This window comes from Tachysurus fulvidraco, chromosome 3 (assembly GCF_022655615.1).
Source record: "Tachysurus fulvidraco isolate hzauxx_2018 chromosome 3, HZAU_PFXX_2.0, whole genome shotgun sequence".
NCBI classification, from domain to species: domain Eukaryota; kingdom Metazoa; phylum Chordata; class Actinopteri; order Siluriformes; family Bagridae; genus Tachysurus; species Tachysurus fulvidraco.
In genome coordinates, this window is record NC_062520.1 from 27621267 (window position 1) to 27639084 (window position 17818).

General features: G+C 39.8%; 1 protein-coding gene across 4 annotated transcripts; it reads right to left on the minus strand.

Moving 5' to 3' along the window:
• Positions 1–1511: 1511 nt before the first annotated feature.
• On the minus strand, positions 1512–15998 carry atxn1b (ataxin 1b). 4 transcript variants are annotated; one of them, XM_047811571.1, is made up of 3 exons: positions 15837–15998; positions 7650–9810; positions 1512–7137 (listed from the first exon to the last, which is right to left on the minus strand). In XM_047811571.1, exons 2-3 carry the CDS (start codon positions 9567–9569, stop codon positions 6589–6591), a joined length of 2469 nt encoding a protein of 822 aa, XP_047667527.1. In that variant the 5' UTR covers positions 9570–9810; positions 15837–15998; the 3' UTR covers positions 1512–6588. The 4 variants fall into 4 exon arrangements, with proteins under 4 accessions (XP_047667527.1, XP_047667528.1, XP_047667526.1 ...); XM_047811572.1 differs by lacking the exon at positions 15837–15998 and adding an exon at positions 11865–12199; XM_047811570.1 differs by lacking the exon at positions 15837–15998 and adding an exon at positions 11663–12199.
• Between the last annotated feature and the right edge of the window lie 1820 nt (positions 15999–17818).

Sequence of the window (17818 nt, forward strand, 5' to 3'; positions counted from 1 at the left end):
CTCCTCCACTCAAGGGGATGAAGCTTAAAAACAAAGAAATAAGAATTAACCTCCATGTAGAAGTGTATCTCAGTCTAAATCACGTCACTTGAAGGACTCACTGCTGCCGAGGGTGGCATCACATTCACATGAACATCCTGGAGATATGTTGGACTGCTGTGGCAGGAGCACTTAGAAACCATTGAGACACCTTTTGTACTGCTCAGGACTTCATTATTGAATATTTGATGTCTTCAGCAGAAAGGAAATTTTGTTAATTCTATAACAAATAAAAAAAAGACTTGACCATAAAATGCATTGTTAAAGAAGCTAAATGATATATAATCACACTCTCTGGTGTCACCCATTCTATTCTATTCTATTCTATTTATTTTTACAGCACTTTTAACAATTCCCATCGTCTCAGAGCAGCTCGTAAAGAAGTATGGAAACAGTATGGAAACAGAATAAAATTTAAGTTTAAAGTTTAAAATTAAGTCACTATTTATCTCTAACATTTATCCTTAATGAGCAAGCCGGATGCAACGATGGCTAGGAAAAACTCCCTGAGATGATATGAGGAAGAATCCTTGAGAGGAAACAGATATAAACTATAGAAAGTTTAAAACATACTTGTTGAGCTGTTAAACAGAACAGTTGTCAGTATATGGCCATTGGACAGACGTCATTCATTCATTCATTCATTCATTCATTAGAAGAATTGGTGACGTAATAATAATGCGACTGTTGGTGAGTCATAGACTCAGTGGTTAAGCCCCTCATCTCTTCCAACCCCAACACCTCCCCTGGTCTATGTCTCTAACCTCACCTACAGCCCTACAGTCATAGTGAGTGAAGGAAAGTATACATTGTTGTCTACAGGTGGCAGAACTGAGACTCCTTCTCAGGGTTGCTCTCTGTGACAGGATGAGTAGCACAGAAATCCAGGAGAACCTCAGAGCAAAGCCACTGTTCAACTGGAGAAGATCCAGAGTGAGTAACTTACAAGCACGTAGGATCCATGTAGGATCTCTATATCTGCTGGACTATCCTCAGCCTGCTGCCACTAGACCCATGTAAAGGGTCTTTGTAAAGGTTAGAACTTATGACTGAGAATGCAAACGTGGTTGAACAAGTAGTACTTGATGATGCACAACGTTCACTGCTCAGCTGCTCGTTCATTCAGCGTGTGTATAACTGGATATACAGTAAGTCTTATACAGCTTGTGTTCCGATATATTAATCTGATTAGTTTTCAATACAATGCACCCATGTTTTCTTAAATGAGACAGGAATCTGTGTGTTTATACATTCTCTTCATTAGATAACTTTATAGGTTTAGCATCTTAGAAGGAAATTGTTTCATTTAAAATTGGGCAGAATTTGTCACATCAAATATTAAAAAAGGCAGATACGCCCCCTTGTGGCTTAAACGTTGACACAATACTCCTTGTTATACATGTTAAAGCTAGAAATGTTAGTTGTAGTTAATGTCTACATGCAGCATTTCAAGAGAATAAAAAAGGCAAATAAAACTTGCACAGAATTTTATTAGATTATACAGGGACATTAAATGGATACTGTACAACAAGTCATTTCTAAATCAGACATTAAAAAAAAAATCAGGAGTCCCACATTTCTCTATATTTCCTTCAAATCAAGTCGTAGTCTATTTATTTCAAACAAAAAGAAAAAAAGAAACTCAAGCACCACCAAATGAAAGAGAGCACTGGATCCACTGAACAGTCTTGGATGCATCATTTACAACGATACACCACAACAACATCTGAGGTTTAATTCTTTCTTATTTGCTTTTTGTTAGTTACAAAATAAATATGTCAGAAAAACAAGATTTTTTTTTACACAGCTACACAAGTCACACAAATAGTAATAGTTTACCACATTGCTTTTATTTCGGAAATTTTAAAAAAATCCCCTTTTTTATGTTTTGAGGTTTTACACAGAACTGAAGGATCTACCCTCAGTACATTGTCATCAAAATCCAGTAAAATCGATGGTTTGGTAATAAAATGAATAAATATAGATATTATAAAGATATAACAGTTGCCCAAAGGATGTTTTGTCCAGCAGGAGGTGATAGTGAGTAGGTCTGAGTGAACCAGTGAGAGCTCTGGTGAAGGCAGGATGAATGTCATGTCCTGCTGATGACTTGTCCAGCTGTCTGTCTCCACATGTCTAATGGACAGCTTGTCTGTCTCCTGCTCTTACTGTGACATGGTGCTATTGCTTGAGGCTTTTCCTGGTCATTGCAAGCATCACAAAGTTAAATCAGGAGAAATGTCTTCATGTGTCCAATCAAAGTTTTTGTACATTTTTCAACAGCTATTACGAGTCCTTCTGGATGTGTAACATGGACACATCAGATGTTGTCAGAAAGGCAAAAGTGGACATCGCAGTGTCTGTATGATGTCTTTTATTAGATACTAATGTAAGTCCTTCGACCAGTCTCTTCACCTGAGCCTTAATTATGCTGATTTGTGGTGAAAAGTCGACGCTCTTGCATCGTTTTTGAAGGTTTTTGTCCAAAACAAATTCCTTCTGATTATCTGGAATCTCGATATGAAATCTTTGCTGGAATGTAAAATCACTGCTGAAATGCTTTTGGAGTTGCAAAATGATTAATGGATACAGCTTCATTGTCAGGTCTTTTCATGCAAGCTTTACAAAGAAGGAATTACACACAAATATTATACACAAATATATACTTAAAAATGATTACTTCAAATAATAAAACAAAATAAAACAAAGCTCCAAAAGAGGCATGCCCTGTGGGTGTGCACTAAATTGCTGTTGGACAGGCTGAAGTGTGGAATATTGATAGTTTTAACTAACATTTACAGTAGTACACTGAGACCAGAGTATGTTTAGTGAAGTCACTAAAGAGGATAATAGATACAGTTCACACAATTACCATGAAATTAAATATCTCGGCCCGTACGGTTAATAAAAGAGAAGAACACATACTGTAGAAGAGACTAAAGACAGACGTGGATGTAGCTGGCTTCTATTCTAATGTCATAGCACCAATCCTTTAACTGCAATAACAACGAAAAGTGACGTTATGTTCCATTGGTTAGGAATGTGTTTAATGGTAGTTTCAGAATTATAAGACACTTGAACTACACGTGACCATATAATGACCATTTCTGCCTTAAACACTGTGTTAATCTTCTCTCTCTCTCTCTCTCTCTCTCTCTCTCTCTCTCTCTCTCTCTCTCTCTCTCTCTCTCTCTCACACACACACACACACACACACACACAGATTTTAGAAAGTGCGTAAACTCTCCCCGATATGTGCAATCATGCATTGCTTCCCCCAACTAACATTTAAGGTTGCTTTCTCACACACACACACACACACACACACACACACACACACACACACACACACACACTTACACCCACATTTACACACAGACATGGATGACATTTCGGTTTACTCACACATCCTTTTTGGAGAGATTACCAACCCATAATTAGTGAGGAGTGCACCAGATAACTTATTTAAAAAAAAAAGTATAATAAAGACGAATCACAGAGATAATGCAAAGACATACATTCTGTAAACCTACTTTAATATTTCTACTTGTGCAAATAGCAAAAAATCTGAATTACTGGTATACAAAGTATAGCTTTGTCATCATAGTAGGGCTCTCTTGAATGAAACAGCCAGTAACATTGTGTGTGTTTGTGTACATTGTGCCTTTGTGGCAGACAACACACCCAGCTGAGTACGTAGTTACTTAAATTAAAATAAGAGATGCTTAAACATCAATCCTTTTGGTAACTATGTGGTTGACCCACTACACAGTACACTATATAAGAAAAAAACACAAGTTTTTTTTTTATTTCATCTAAATTACACACGTCACACTCAAGCTGATGTCCTCTCAGTGACCTTTTCTCTGAACTCTTACACTTCCTGTAGGTGACATCGGGCTACTTAAACCGCTAAAAAAGCCCCAAACAGTACAATAGCCACAAACACTCTACTATAAGATCCACAAAAAAATAATGTAATGCTTTTGTTTTTAATAAAGTGATGAATGGATACATGCACAAATCGTATACATTAGACTCTGAGTCCTATACTGTATATCCAGCCGTTAATAATCCTAATAGTTAAGTGTTAAAATCCTGTTAACTACTGTTATGATCCATGACTTACAGCATTAATAAAGATGACTTTGATATTAAGAATAAAGATATTAAAGATATCATTAATCAAATTTGTACACAATGTGTGATAACCAAAATTTCAGATGATTTGAGATAAACTTGGGACCAAATTGAGTCACTTTATTGACATGATGAAGAACTGCAGCATAAAAGTTTGCTTTATACCACAGCTGACAATGATGACAATATGTATGAGGGTAAATCTAGAAAACAGTAAGATTTTTCCTTAAAGGACTCTACATAGCTGTTGCAGCACAGAGTTGCAGTACAGCTGTTGCAGAGGTTATATAGATAAATAATATACTTTTGTGACAGCTTTTGCAATAAACAATGCAAAAAAAAAGTTTTACTCATGAATTACAGGTGCTGGAGAACAAAATTGGGTCTTAAACTTTCATGGTAGTCTATAATTTGGGATAATCTCCACTGTTACACACACACACACACACACACATACACACACACCATTCAGTCTGTAAATAATCATATCTAATTCTGCAGCATGACAATAACTAACTGACAATATGTAAACATCTGACTAATACCATAATTAAAGATTGTTCATATATGAACAATATGTGGCTGTTATAATGTAAAAACTTGAGCTAATGATTTAGTGCATGAATTAACAAATTATTAGAAAAGCATTAATACACATAATAACATTGTGCTTATTTGTGGACATTATAGTCAAGTGGATATTCATGCACTAATACCTGAATTAATACATAAACTTCAACTAAGGATGAGTTAAAGCCAGGTACTAATCACAAACTACAAAGAACTAACCTTAACTACGACTTAACAGTCTTATGAAATGCGTGAAATACAACCTTAAGGATCGTCTGTTAGTTAATGTATTAATTATGATATAAAGGTAAAGTAAACGGAAACACGCTCATTCAGACTCACGTCATACTGTACGTAGTTAAGGTTAACTCTTCCGTGGTAAGTGATTAGTACCTGGCGTTAACTCATCATTAGTTCATGTAAATATTAGTTCACTTATTAGTGTAGGATTATTTATGGACTGTTATGGTAAAGTGTTACAGTAAGGTGTTAAACAGAATCCCTAGAGAGAGTCATTACCCCAATGGAAATGGAATATATCATTAAATGTTATCAATGTATTCCTAAACAGAATATATTGTATATACACAATATATTACACAATTGTGTGTCATTTTGTACACAGAAATCCAGTTGCTTAAATTCCAACCCCACTAGAAATTTAATAACACAACGCTTTCACGGACCCCGACTCGATTTCAAACGGATTTAAAAAAAAAAAAAAAAAAAAAAAAACATCAGCGTGATGGGTTGTAATTTGTTTTAAATGGGGTTAAAACACACAGGACAGCTAACATTATTCTAAAATCGACATTGTGCAAATGGCTGTTGCCTAGGCAACAAAGCAGAGGTGAGCGTTTTAATCATCCATTGCCTTCAGTAAAGTGCTAATATTCAAAGGCTGAGTGAGAATTCACCTGCACATATCCAACGTATGAACGTGAACATGGATTTTGGACGTGGTTTTAAAGAGCCCAGATTCTGAACAGAACCTGAAACAGCCTTGTGTCATGTTTGAGGTATGTAAATAATCATAATATTGCATATCTAGAACATTTAGACTAATTAAATTCTGGTGTATTTCATTAAAATATTGGTAAAAAATATGTATAATCCTTAACATTCAGTGTTAAAGTCCAGTTTTGTCCCCAATAATCGGACCACATTTGGTTAACAAAATTCACTCGTCGTAATATCACACCTAGGACTCCTATTCGATCCCGCTCAATCAGGAACAGACAGAATGGTCATTGTTAATTGACAGTTTTATATCTATTTTTTATGGTAGTTGTTTTTCATGCTAATTATATTAGCAATATTCATCATAACCGATATAGATTATCTTCATAAAGTATAAAGCAGATCTTAGCAACATACCTTTAACTAATATTTCTGGGGAAAATCTGTCCCAGCAGGTCACATTATTTACCAATCTCTCCAGCCTACTGGTCTATATGTGTTTGAGTCATTGATTATGACTGACATACAATTATGCTACAATTTACATGAACATAGAACAAAGTGTCAAAAACAGACAATGGCAGATTTAACTACAAAAATAAGTACCCCGCATATTCATGTGTATGCCCCATGACAAACACCAAAAATTATTTGTTTATTTTATTACAAAAACATATCCTGTAAATACTGTGAGGCAAAAGTAGCTCCTGTTACAGTAACTAAAATAAGCCATGAGAAGAAAACCATAATAATCCTGTTATTCTTGTACTGCTGCATATTTTGCCCAGTGAAGAACATACATAGTTTGGAACAGCGGTCACCAGCCAACGCCTCAAGTAACTGAATAAACCACTCGTTTTTGGTGGCTACCACGATACCTCAGGTGCCCATACTAGACCTTCCCTCAATGCTGACCTTCAACTCCTGTGAAAGGAAGAAAGGTTGAGGCAGAGTTCCAGGGTGGTCATTCTCCTGTGACTTCCCTACCTCTCCTTTCTCTGGGGCGGACCACCTTCTCTTGCGACTCCCTGCTGCATGAACCTTCCCCTCTCCATTTTTTGAGATGATCACACTGTTACCAGAGTTAGTACTCTTAAGATTAAGACCATCGATCTTTTGTTCCCCTTCTAATCCAAAAATGTTCTGATCTCTCTGGTCCTCCCTCAGAGTTTGTGGCTCTCCAGTCTGTCCACTGGTCTTGGCTGCTTTATGATGAACGTTATTAAGATTCTTCACAGGACCAAAACTTTGGTCTTTTTGTAATGCACCATTCCTCAGACTCTTCAAGGTGAGGGAGATGCAGACATCACCAACAGATAATTTGGCACATGACAGAGCCAGTAACTGGGTAGTGCGGTCTGGGCAGCAGGATGACCATCCCTGACCAAACACGAAGAAAGGGTACTCTACCAGCACTTCCACACATACCTACAGAGAAGGAAAACATGAGCTGGACCTACAGTAAGTACATGTTTTAAAACTGGCTATCTAACAGTCATGTATGAAATGAAGACATACTGTATAGCTCATTTTCAAGTCAAGAGGAGAATTCTATTATTGCGTAAAAAAACAATACTTTTTATGTCAGGAGAGTTCGTTATAACTTTGGTATTAAAACTACACAGCGTAAGTAGTTTTGTGATAGTTTCCTTTAGACCAGCTATTAATTAAATAGACACGATAAATGATTTGTTTGTAGAAATGATATGTTTAAGTCAGCCTGGTTTATATTTTAAGTACATCAGGTTTCACAATTTTTGGTCACTGGCACAAACGTCACAACACCATATAGTTGCAGGGAAAAAGTAAAAATGTGATCCAGGAAGGGTCAAGTTTCAAACAAAAGGTGTGCATGCTTTAAACACAAAGATACAAAGGTAGCCTAATAATTAATTATAATATGATGGCTGGGAAAAAATTTATAAAATATTACAACTCACCTGTGCTTTGTGTTCACCGACTGAGAACTGTATGATAACTGCATCAGGTGTTCTGCTTGAGTCTATCCGTTCAACTGTGCTTGAGTCAATTTTTAGTTCTGTGCTCACTTCTGCACTTTGTAGGAAGTCCTCTGTCCTTAGGTCTTCCACCCGCTTAAGCTCTCCATCTGCCAGCTGGATGATAGAGCCCTTCATGAAGTATGGTGGCAGGGCTGATGACGGAGTTAGGGGTGCATTCTGTGGGCTTGCGGGTGTTGGAGGGAGCACAGGAGCTGGAGGTGCTACTACTCCTGCTGAAAGCACAGGAAGTTGCACCTGTGTAGAATTTTGTACACCAGCAGCAGCATGATGTTCCTCAGGCCCTGTGACCTCTTTGCCATTTGGTAAGATGGAGGTTGTAACAGTAGGTGTTGCTGCAGTGATGTAGGCCTGAGGCAGACCTGTGGCACCTGTCGGTACATTGGTAGCAGAAATGCTGGGGATGAAGCAACGAGTGACCTCTGACTCAGTAGACGTGGTGACGTTACCAGCACTCACGGGAATGAGGAGGGACGGACTGCCTGAGATCACTAAATGCTGTGGAAGGTTGCTATGGTAACTGGCTACAGCCTGCTGGGGTGCCCCAGATGTACTAGTAATGTATCCAATAATAGGCAGCTGTGTGCTTGAGAAAAGGTTTGTAGAAAGCTCCTGTGTAGGGGCGGATGGAGATGTATGCAGAAGAGTGTGAGGGGGGAGAGTTGGAGCAAGAGATGCTGTCATGCTGTCTGTTGATGGGAGAGAAATGGAGGAAACTCTAGAGACTGGCTTCCCCAATGAAAGTCTTGTTCGATCAACTCGGGCCAGAGATGTGTGCTCTTTATCCGGGGTACTCTGAAGCTCCGTGCTATTATTGGCCATCAGGTGGTTGCTTGATACCAGCATAACTGATGTCTGAAGTCCTGCACTATCATGAGCAGCATAGTCAGCAGGGAGCAAGACTTGAGTTTGGGTTGGGAGAGCCAGGTTCTGAATCTGCCTTTGGCCATCATCACTTTCTGGTTTGTTAGAAATTCCCTTCACAATGCTGGTGGTGTGTTTGACCACTGTGACCTCTCCCAGAGCACCATTTTGCAGATCTCTGCTTTGGGATTCAGGTTGTTTTGTGATGAGTCCATCAGTATAATGCACAAGAACCCCATGTGATGGAGCAAGGGTCAGGCCATGAGGGGCAAGAACTGTTGAATGAGTGTGCAGCTGAAGGGGTACTTGTGAAGGTGGGGAAATGACTGGCAAGCCAACTGGGGTGCCCTCTACCTGAATGCACTGGCTGGTAGTGTGAGCTACACTAGGTAGGGATGAAATCACATGCTGCTTCTGTGGGTTTCCGTTAGAAGCTTGTGGAATGACAGCTGTGGTAGCATAAACCTCCTGGGTGGGTCTACGTGACTGGGTCGGACTTGCTGCAGCTGGCACTATCTGGGAGGAGAAATAACTGGTGTAGGGTCCAATGATTTGTAAATTATGTGGCAGCTGGGTGGGCTGGATGGATCCTGCAGCTTGAGAAAGGTTGGAGGAGAGGACAGCCGGGTTGGCTGTTATTGTGGTTCCAGAGAGACCTCCTACAGGTGTTGAGCTTGTATATGATGACAAAGCGCTATTGGAGGTAGAGGTGGAAAATGGATACTCTGTCACTATAGTGAGAGCTTTGGTTGATTGTGCTGGGCTGCTAACTTCAGTACTGTTGCTATGTGATGGAACTAGGTTGGGAACAGTGGCCATGTTCGCCATGCTGGCTACACTAGCAAGCCATGCCAGGTTCTCACCACTTTGGCTCTCATTCACAGTTGATGCTACCAGCACTTGCCGCTCCTCAAGTGCAAGGATCTCTCTCTTCTTTGGAGGCAGGCACTCATTACTACGCTCCTGGTTGGACTTCATTTTCTTTCACTCTTTGATTCCTATGTGCCACTACACTGGATCGGTTTGGGCTGGTTTCTAGTTGGTATTCTCTGACAGGAAGCCCATTATTCTAAAAAGTGTTCTCTTTTTATATCTTGTGTTATGGCGCAACTCAGATCAGTCACTGGTGCTTCTTGCTGTTACCGAAGTCGTCATGCGGAATCGTCTGGAATTGTCTCCCATACTGCTGTACCTTGCTGTTGACTGCTGTTGCTGTTACCTTGATCAGAAACAGAATCACAAAATAATAAACCCTCACTTTGAACCTGACGACCAACCTCCTCTTCAGCCTCCCCAGACAAAAAGTAAAACATGGTGCTTCTCGTTGAATATTAAAAATACATAAACAAACCAGGAGCCAAGAACTGCTGAAGTCTTTGTTTCTTTACACACAGCCAGATGCTATAAACACTAATCATTTTAACAATAATGATGAACACACAACATGCATACAGCAAGCAGCTAATTACTTCAGCACCAACACAAATAAGCATATGTACAATGTGTGAATGTTTAACACATTACTATGTTATGCTACAGTATGCCATCATATGGTCATTTATGGCTGTTTTCTCACTCACTCACTCACTCACTCACTCACTCATTTTCTACCGCTTTATCCAAACTACCTCGGGTCATCTCAGGCGTCATCGGGCATCAAGGCAGGATACACCCTGGACGGAGTGCCAACCCATCGCAGAGCACATATGGCTGTTTTCAACATTCTTAAATAAAGTTTCTTTTATAGAAGCAAATGAACTTCTTCTGTTTTAATAAACATATTCATTTAATATAAGCATATGCATTTATATTTTTATTCTGATGTTGTGACTTACCTAGAGGTTAACTGCATTGACTTAAACTGTATCTTGCTCACCCAATTACTCTCTCTCTCTCTCTCTCTCTCTCTCTCTCTCTCTCTGTCTCTCTCTCTCTCTCCCTGTCTCTCTCTCTCTCTCTCTCTCTCTCTCTCTCTCTCTCTCCCTCCCTCCCTATCTCTCTTTCTCTCTCTTACACACACAAACACACATATGTTTACACATATAAATACACATGCATAGGCTGGTAACCAAGTCTAAGAGATTAGCACTGCAGTATCACTCCAGCTCTGACTACATCAGACATCACACACTGCTGCCCTGTTGCAGATAGCTTGCCCAGACCCCCATCGTAACTCCTTCACACCTCCCTGTAGTTCTTAGCATGCTTGCAGGCACACGCACACACACACACACACACACACACACACACACACACACACACACACACACACACACACACACACACACACACACACAAACACAAACACAAACACACACACACACAAACATGCTGCTTTCAAAATCAACTAAAGGAATACATAGTGACAAGCCAAAGGCCAAAGCACAGTTTTAACTATGCAAATTCATATGCAAATTGATTATTTTGCCACACAACACAAAATAAAATAACCATTCGGTGTTTACCTGCTTTTTCAATTACAGTTACTCAATACATTTTATTTACATTGAAGATCTAACACTGTTACAGTCACAGGGCCCTAAAACATGATGTCATCCCCAAACAAGCAGACAAAGTGGAATCGTTGTGCTACGTTTCTGTATGACCCCAACCACTTTCAAATGCAACACTGCAAAGAAAAGTGTTATAATAATCACGGAGTTTGCTATGTTTTGCCAGACAATGCCCTTAAGCAACTATTCTATGCACATTGCCACCCTTTCATAAAGGAACCTGCCCCTTTAAGAGGCGGGCTGGGGAGTCCTAAGCTAGACATGAATCCAAACAGTGCTGTTGCTGCTTTACAATGAATACAGACTGCTATTCTGAACATATTCAATCTCTCTCTCTCTATCTCTCTCTCTCTCTCTCTCTCTCTCTCTCTCTCCCTCTCTCTCTCTCTCTCTGAGGAAAGTATCACAGCATTGCACAATGCACACATTCTGCAAAATGTACACAAATGTAAAATATGAATATGTATCTAATCGTTCCATGGGCTACACTAGAGCTCGAGTAAAACTAGGCAACACTATAAGGTGTCATGATGAAGATTCCTTTGTCAGGAGCCTTACCTCTGGATAGTGGAGAAAACAGCTCCCTCACTCTGACTCTCTCTCTCGCGCGCTCTCTCTCTCTCTCTCTCTCTCTCTGTCTCTCCCGCCTTGCACGGTGTAGCATACAAGTGCAAATAAACCTATTCCTCACCAGCCATCCTTTGTCCGCGTTTATCACAGATACAAAGTCAGATCCACAATCCTCTCGTCATATATTCACCTCCATGTCCCCTTGCTCTCCTTCCTCTCCTCTTGCCTCTGCTTCCCCTCTCCTCCCTTCTGCAGTGGCCCTGGAGGAGTAAGCATAAAGGAAGTCCCCTTGTCTGGGCTGTCTCACTTGAAGCCCTTGCGTACAAGAGATACGGAGTATGTTATGCAAGGCAAACACAGTGCCTCACTCCCAATCTCTCTCTCTCTCTCTCTCTCTTACTCACTCACTCTACACACACACACACACACACGCACACGCACACACACGTACACACACACATGCTCAGTGCACTACTGAATGCAGCTCCTCCTCCCCCAGTCAGCCTCAGCAGCCTCATCAGGTATTCATTCAAAAAACACACTCCACTTGGCACAACGCCCAAGCTACACTCACTGGGAGGGAGGGAGGGAGAGAGGGAGGGAGGGATGAAAAAAGGAAAACGGAGAGGAGAATTACGCAGGGAAGGCGGAGGCAAAGACAAGAAGCCTAGTACTCACAGAAGGCTGAGCACAAATACATGCTCTCTGTAAAGGATTACACGTACCCATGTACACGCAACATCACTACAGTTTTTCTATTGTATTTATGGCCTGATTAAGCTTGTGGCCTCTCGAGCTCCTATAGTACAGTCAGGTTTGATGTTACTACATAAATCAGCTCCGAAACAAATTCCATTTGCATGCCGCTGTGCTCTGAGGACTGTCCTGGTTTAACCTCTTATGCACCTGCTGTTAGGGAGCTACCATGTCACCACACTAGGCCCTTTCACTGGCATGTAGTCATTTTTATCTCTCTCTCTCTCTCACACACACACACACACACACACACACACACACACACACACACACACACACACACACAAACACACAGCTCAAACCAACCCTGAGACTCTCATGAAGATTAAACACTCGTGCACAGAGAGTTTAACGAATAAGGAACCATATCCTGGCTCTAAAATAAAACTCATTTAATAGTTCTAAAAGATATCCGCAAGACTGCTGTATAAAACGCGAGTGCTAATTTGATACTTTGTGCTGTACTTTGGTTATTGCTGGGACAAGTTACTGGTCCTGTGTTTCACACACAGGGACTCTACTAACACAGTTACATTAATGAATAGCAGAAAAATCTAGTTGTTAAGCAGAAAAACAATTTCAGTCATATGTGGTTTCACTGTTCGCTCATAGCAAAGCCGCTTTGGATCGGATCCGTTTGAGACGAGTTTAGAGATGAGGGCACAAGACAACTAGAGAGAATTAAGTGCTAAAATAACGCTGCATCACTCTTTAGATAGAAATGACACAGGGGCTGATTCCCACTGGCACCACTTTCTGCAGGCAATCATATGGCATTGTGCGGATTGAAGACAACTCAGAATTTAATTACAAAATAGATCTCGAAAACCACTGAATATTACATTTAAAGATTAATATCATTCAGGATGGATTTCTCCATTTTTCTCTGTATTTTTCTATTATCCTCGTATAACTCACAATGACAAAGTTTAAGTAGTGCCTTTATTTTATTCTATGCTATATAAGACTATTATGTAAAATGTTATAAACTCTTAAATATATATTTCTCAAAAAAGGGGGTTTAACACATGGTTCAACTGATTAAGTTGATCAATTGTGTCTTGGAAGGGGGGCATTGTGGCTTAGTGGTTAGTACGTTCACCTCACACCTCCAGGTTTGGGGGTTCGATTCCCACCTCCGCCTTGTGTGTGTGTAGTTTGCATGTTCTCCCCGTGCCTCTGGGGTTTCCTCCAGGTACTCCGGTTTCCTCCCCTGGTCCAAAGACATGCATGGTAGGTTGATTGGCATCTCTGGAAAATTGTCCGTAGTGTGTGAGTGTGTGAGTGAATGAGAGTGTGTGTGTGCCCTGTGATGGGTTGGCACTCAGTCCAGGGTGTATCCTGCCTTGATGCCTGATGATGCATGAGATAGGCACAGGCTCCCCGTGACCGAGAAGTTCGGATAAGCGGTAGAAAATGAATGAATGAATGAATGAATGAATGAATGAATGAGTTGTGTCTTGGAAAAGAAAACTCTGAGCTGTTCAGGGCAGTTAACAATGCTGGTCAAGAGGATTCATAACATATTACATCAGTAACATTGATGTTATATGTACTGTATGTTAAACATAAACAGGATATTAGCAGGGGGCATGGTGGCTTAGTGGGTAGCACGTTCGCCTCACACCTCCAGGGTCAGGGTTCGATTCCCGCCTCCGCCTTGTGTGTGTGGAGTTTGCATGTTCTCCCCGTGCCTCGGGGGTTTCCTCCAGGTGCTCCGGTTTCCTCCCCCGGTCCAAAGACATGCATGGTAGGTTGATTGGCATCTCTGGAAAATTGTCTGGAGTATGAGAGTGTGTGTGCCCTGCGATGGGTTGGCACTCCGTCCAGATGCCCAATGACGCCTGAGGCACAGGCTCCCCGTGACCCGAGGTAGTTCGGATAAGCAGTAGAAAATGAGTGAGTGAGGATATTAGCAATGTCTAATACTAGCCTATATGTTTAAACCATCCTTTTTGTGTAAGACATTCCCAGACAGAGGACTGAGATTGATCTGACGGAGGAGAAACCTTATGACACAGACATAGCTACAGTAAAACCTGTGAAGGTTAGCAAGAAGATAAGCAGGGACTTTATTGATCCCATAAGAGCCCTGAAAGCAAACAATGTATTGAGTAAGAAAGGTTGTCAATCACTTGGTAAATAGTAAATATGTAGAACTGATACTGTACAAAAACTTAGTTGAGAGCAGAGGAACAGTAGACAGACACTGCTGGGATCTGAACCTTCTGTAACACAAAGTGGCAATGGGCCACTAAAAGTAGCACAACCTGCTTCCACTGAGTCACTACGACCTTTTAGCGCATTCAGTGATAGAGGTGGTTTAACCAATACCAGCAAGTTGTGGCAGCTCAGTGGTTACAGCTTAAAGTTGCAGATTAGAAAGTTCCAGCAGTACCAACCATCTGCAGTTGGATCCTGTGCCAGATTCAGACTTTAACAGCCAAATGAACAAATGTACTGGATTTTTTTTTTACTATGTAAGATTTTATAGTACACTGCTGTAAATAAGTTGTTTATTATACTTCATTGGTGACCTTGTGTTCCAGTAAATGACTGTAAAATGAACAATCAGCTTTTTACAGTGGTGTACTAGATTCTCTGGAAACAGACTGTTAAAGCCGTTATTGTTATTATGATTGCACCTAAGGAACCACCAGGGTCAGTGTGTGATCAACTGAACCCAGACAGAGTGTGTGCTTTCAGCTTCAAGGGCTCAGTGCCTAAAGCCTAAAAAGCCATGCTGAGTGACAACCTTTGATAGCTCCAATCTTCCTAATAGAAGGAGGGTTTTGGCAGAGTTGCTATGTTACTCTGTTTGGTGAGGATATTGTACCCAAGCAGTCACTGGGGCGGGGAGGTAAGTTTCTCTCTGTGTGTGTGTGTGTGTGTGTGTGTGTGTGTGTGTGTGTGTGTGTGTGTGTGTGTGTGTGTGTGTGTGTGAGAGACCCTGCTTTCACAAAACAGTGCTTGATTAAACTAGAGACTCTTTCACAAGTGCATTCTCATGTTTGTACTTGTAGAGAAACAAAAATCTAACAATGCATTTTACTGACTATCCAGTGAAACATCATTTAAATATTTAAATAGCATTTAAAGCACTCTAGCAGATAATATTGGTGGTTGACCTGTGTTGACCACACACACATAGGGTTAAAAGACAAATGAAGCCACATGATTTAGGGATGGTGCACATATGGTCTGCTATTTAGAGCTGTTTAAATATATAAATCATTTATGAGAGTCTGTATTCAGTGTTTGTACCCACAGGCAATGACAAGCAAATGCATACCTGGCAAAGAGTTAATAAAAAGCACAAACTCACCACTTAGCATGAACACATACAGCTCCTGCTTAAATATACAAACATAACTGCACACATACAAAGCACCATGCATGTACTTACTGTGGTGCCACCAGATGTGGTGCTTTCCAGTAAAAAATACAGCTTGTCCTCACATGGTTCTTTCTCACCACCTGTTATTCACACCACACTGTGTCAAATAGTGCCTTACACGATTCATGTAAAAACCCAGAGACATGTCCATACATGTTCAGACATGTAGGTCGAAGGCTGAGAAGGCTTGGGCCTGAGCAGCAGTGTGGACAAAACTCAAGCATAATGAATGTGGAAGGAGGGGAAAGATTTGATTGGCTACTGTTATACAAACTTTATTTTTAAAGTTACAATTGGAAATAGTTATAATAAATAATTTAAAATTATAATTAGAATGTCCTTAATACAGCCATCACTCGAAGAACATTGAACTTAGGGTTAATTTGGAAAGATAGAAAGAAAGAAAGAAAGAAAGAAAGATAGATAGATAGATAGATAGATAGATAGATAGATAGATAGATAGATAGATAGATAGATAGATAGATAGATAGATAGATAGATAGATAGATAGATAGAATGTTTTGATAAATAATTTGGGAATAATCATTTTGATTATTAGGAAATTCTTCTGTTATGGCAGAATGGTCAGTAACAAGATACAACATGAACACACACAAATAAAATATCTATCTATCTATCTATCTATCTATCTATCTATCTATCTATCTATCTATCTATCTATCTATCTATCTATCTATCTATCTTGGTGAGGGTTGAAGAAGCTAAACAAACTGAAACATATTTAGAAGTGTATAATAATTTGCTATATAAAAGTATACCATATAAAATATAAACATTGTATATAAAAGTGTGTTTATAAAAGTTAAAGGTTGAAAAGTTAATTTAACCTAATACGATGTGATATGCTAATTGATCAAGAAGAAAAAACTTTAATAAAACCTAAGAAATATATATATATATATATATATATTAGCATGGTGCTCACTGATGGATGCTGATGGATTCCATTATAAATGCAAAAGTAGAAGCACAGAAAGATACATGTGTGAAATAAAGTAATTATCAAATAAATAATAAGATCTAGGTGTCTAGTGTTAGTAATTCAGGGTAAATGACCATGCAGACAATTCACACAATGGTTCAATAAACAGCTGTGTGAAATGTCTTTAAGGTGATAACATGAATCCAGTTCCCTTGGCTTACTAACTACTATGAACAATGTTCAAAATAACCTGGGTGTCTGAAATGCTTTACAGATATCCTCACAGACTGTGTCTTTTATTACTGTGATGTTAGACCCTCTCTGGGATGACTTGGTAAGTATGAATAGACGCACCACCATTTATTTTCACAGCCAGTCACATTTTTGTAGATTAATTTGTTAGTTACAAAGATGCTGGAAAAAGTCATGGCCGTGTCAACATTGAATAAAAAACACAGGTGATGATGCTATATCACGATGATGTGTGTATATAAATGTGTGATCGAGAGTTCAAAGCCTTAGTGACTTGCAGAAATGTTTGCTTTTATGAAGCTGACTGAAGTAGTAGATTGCATCAGTCACCTTTTGTACAAAACTTCAGTCACTCATCTCAGAATTGTGTGTGTGTGTGTGTGTGTGTGTGTGTGTGTGTGTGTGTGTGTGTGTGTGTGTGTGTGTGTGTGTGTGTGTTTGTAAGAGTGAGAGGGAAAGAAAGAAAAATAGAAAAGAGAGAGAAAATATCAGTCAAATTCAGACTGAACATCTTGCTCTCTTGGTGTGTGTGTGTGTGTGGAGAATCTGAAACTTGGGTTGCCAAGGTAACACAGGTCATCTGCTTTGCATTAAGGAACTTAGGTTTTCTTTAAAACTATATATTTCTTTATGTACATCTGCCTGTGTGCATGTTTAGTTGTGTGACTGCATGTACACTTGGAAGTGTGTGTACACTCATGTGTGTACAGTATATGGCACTCAGGAGGTGTTTTGTTTAGTCGTGAGTCTGTATGGCCCAGATTTAGGAGCTCGCATGACACAGTAAAAGAGTCTG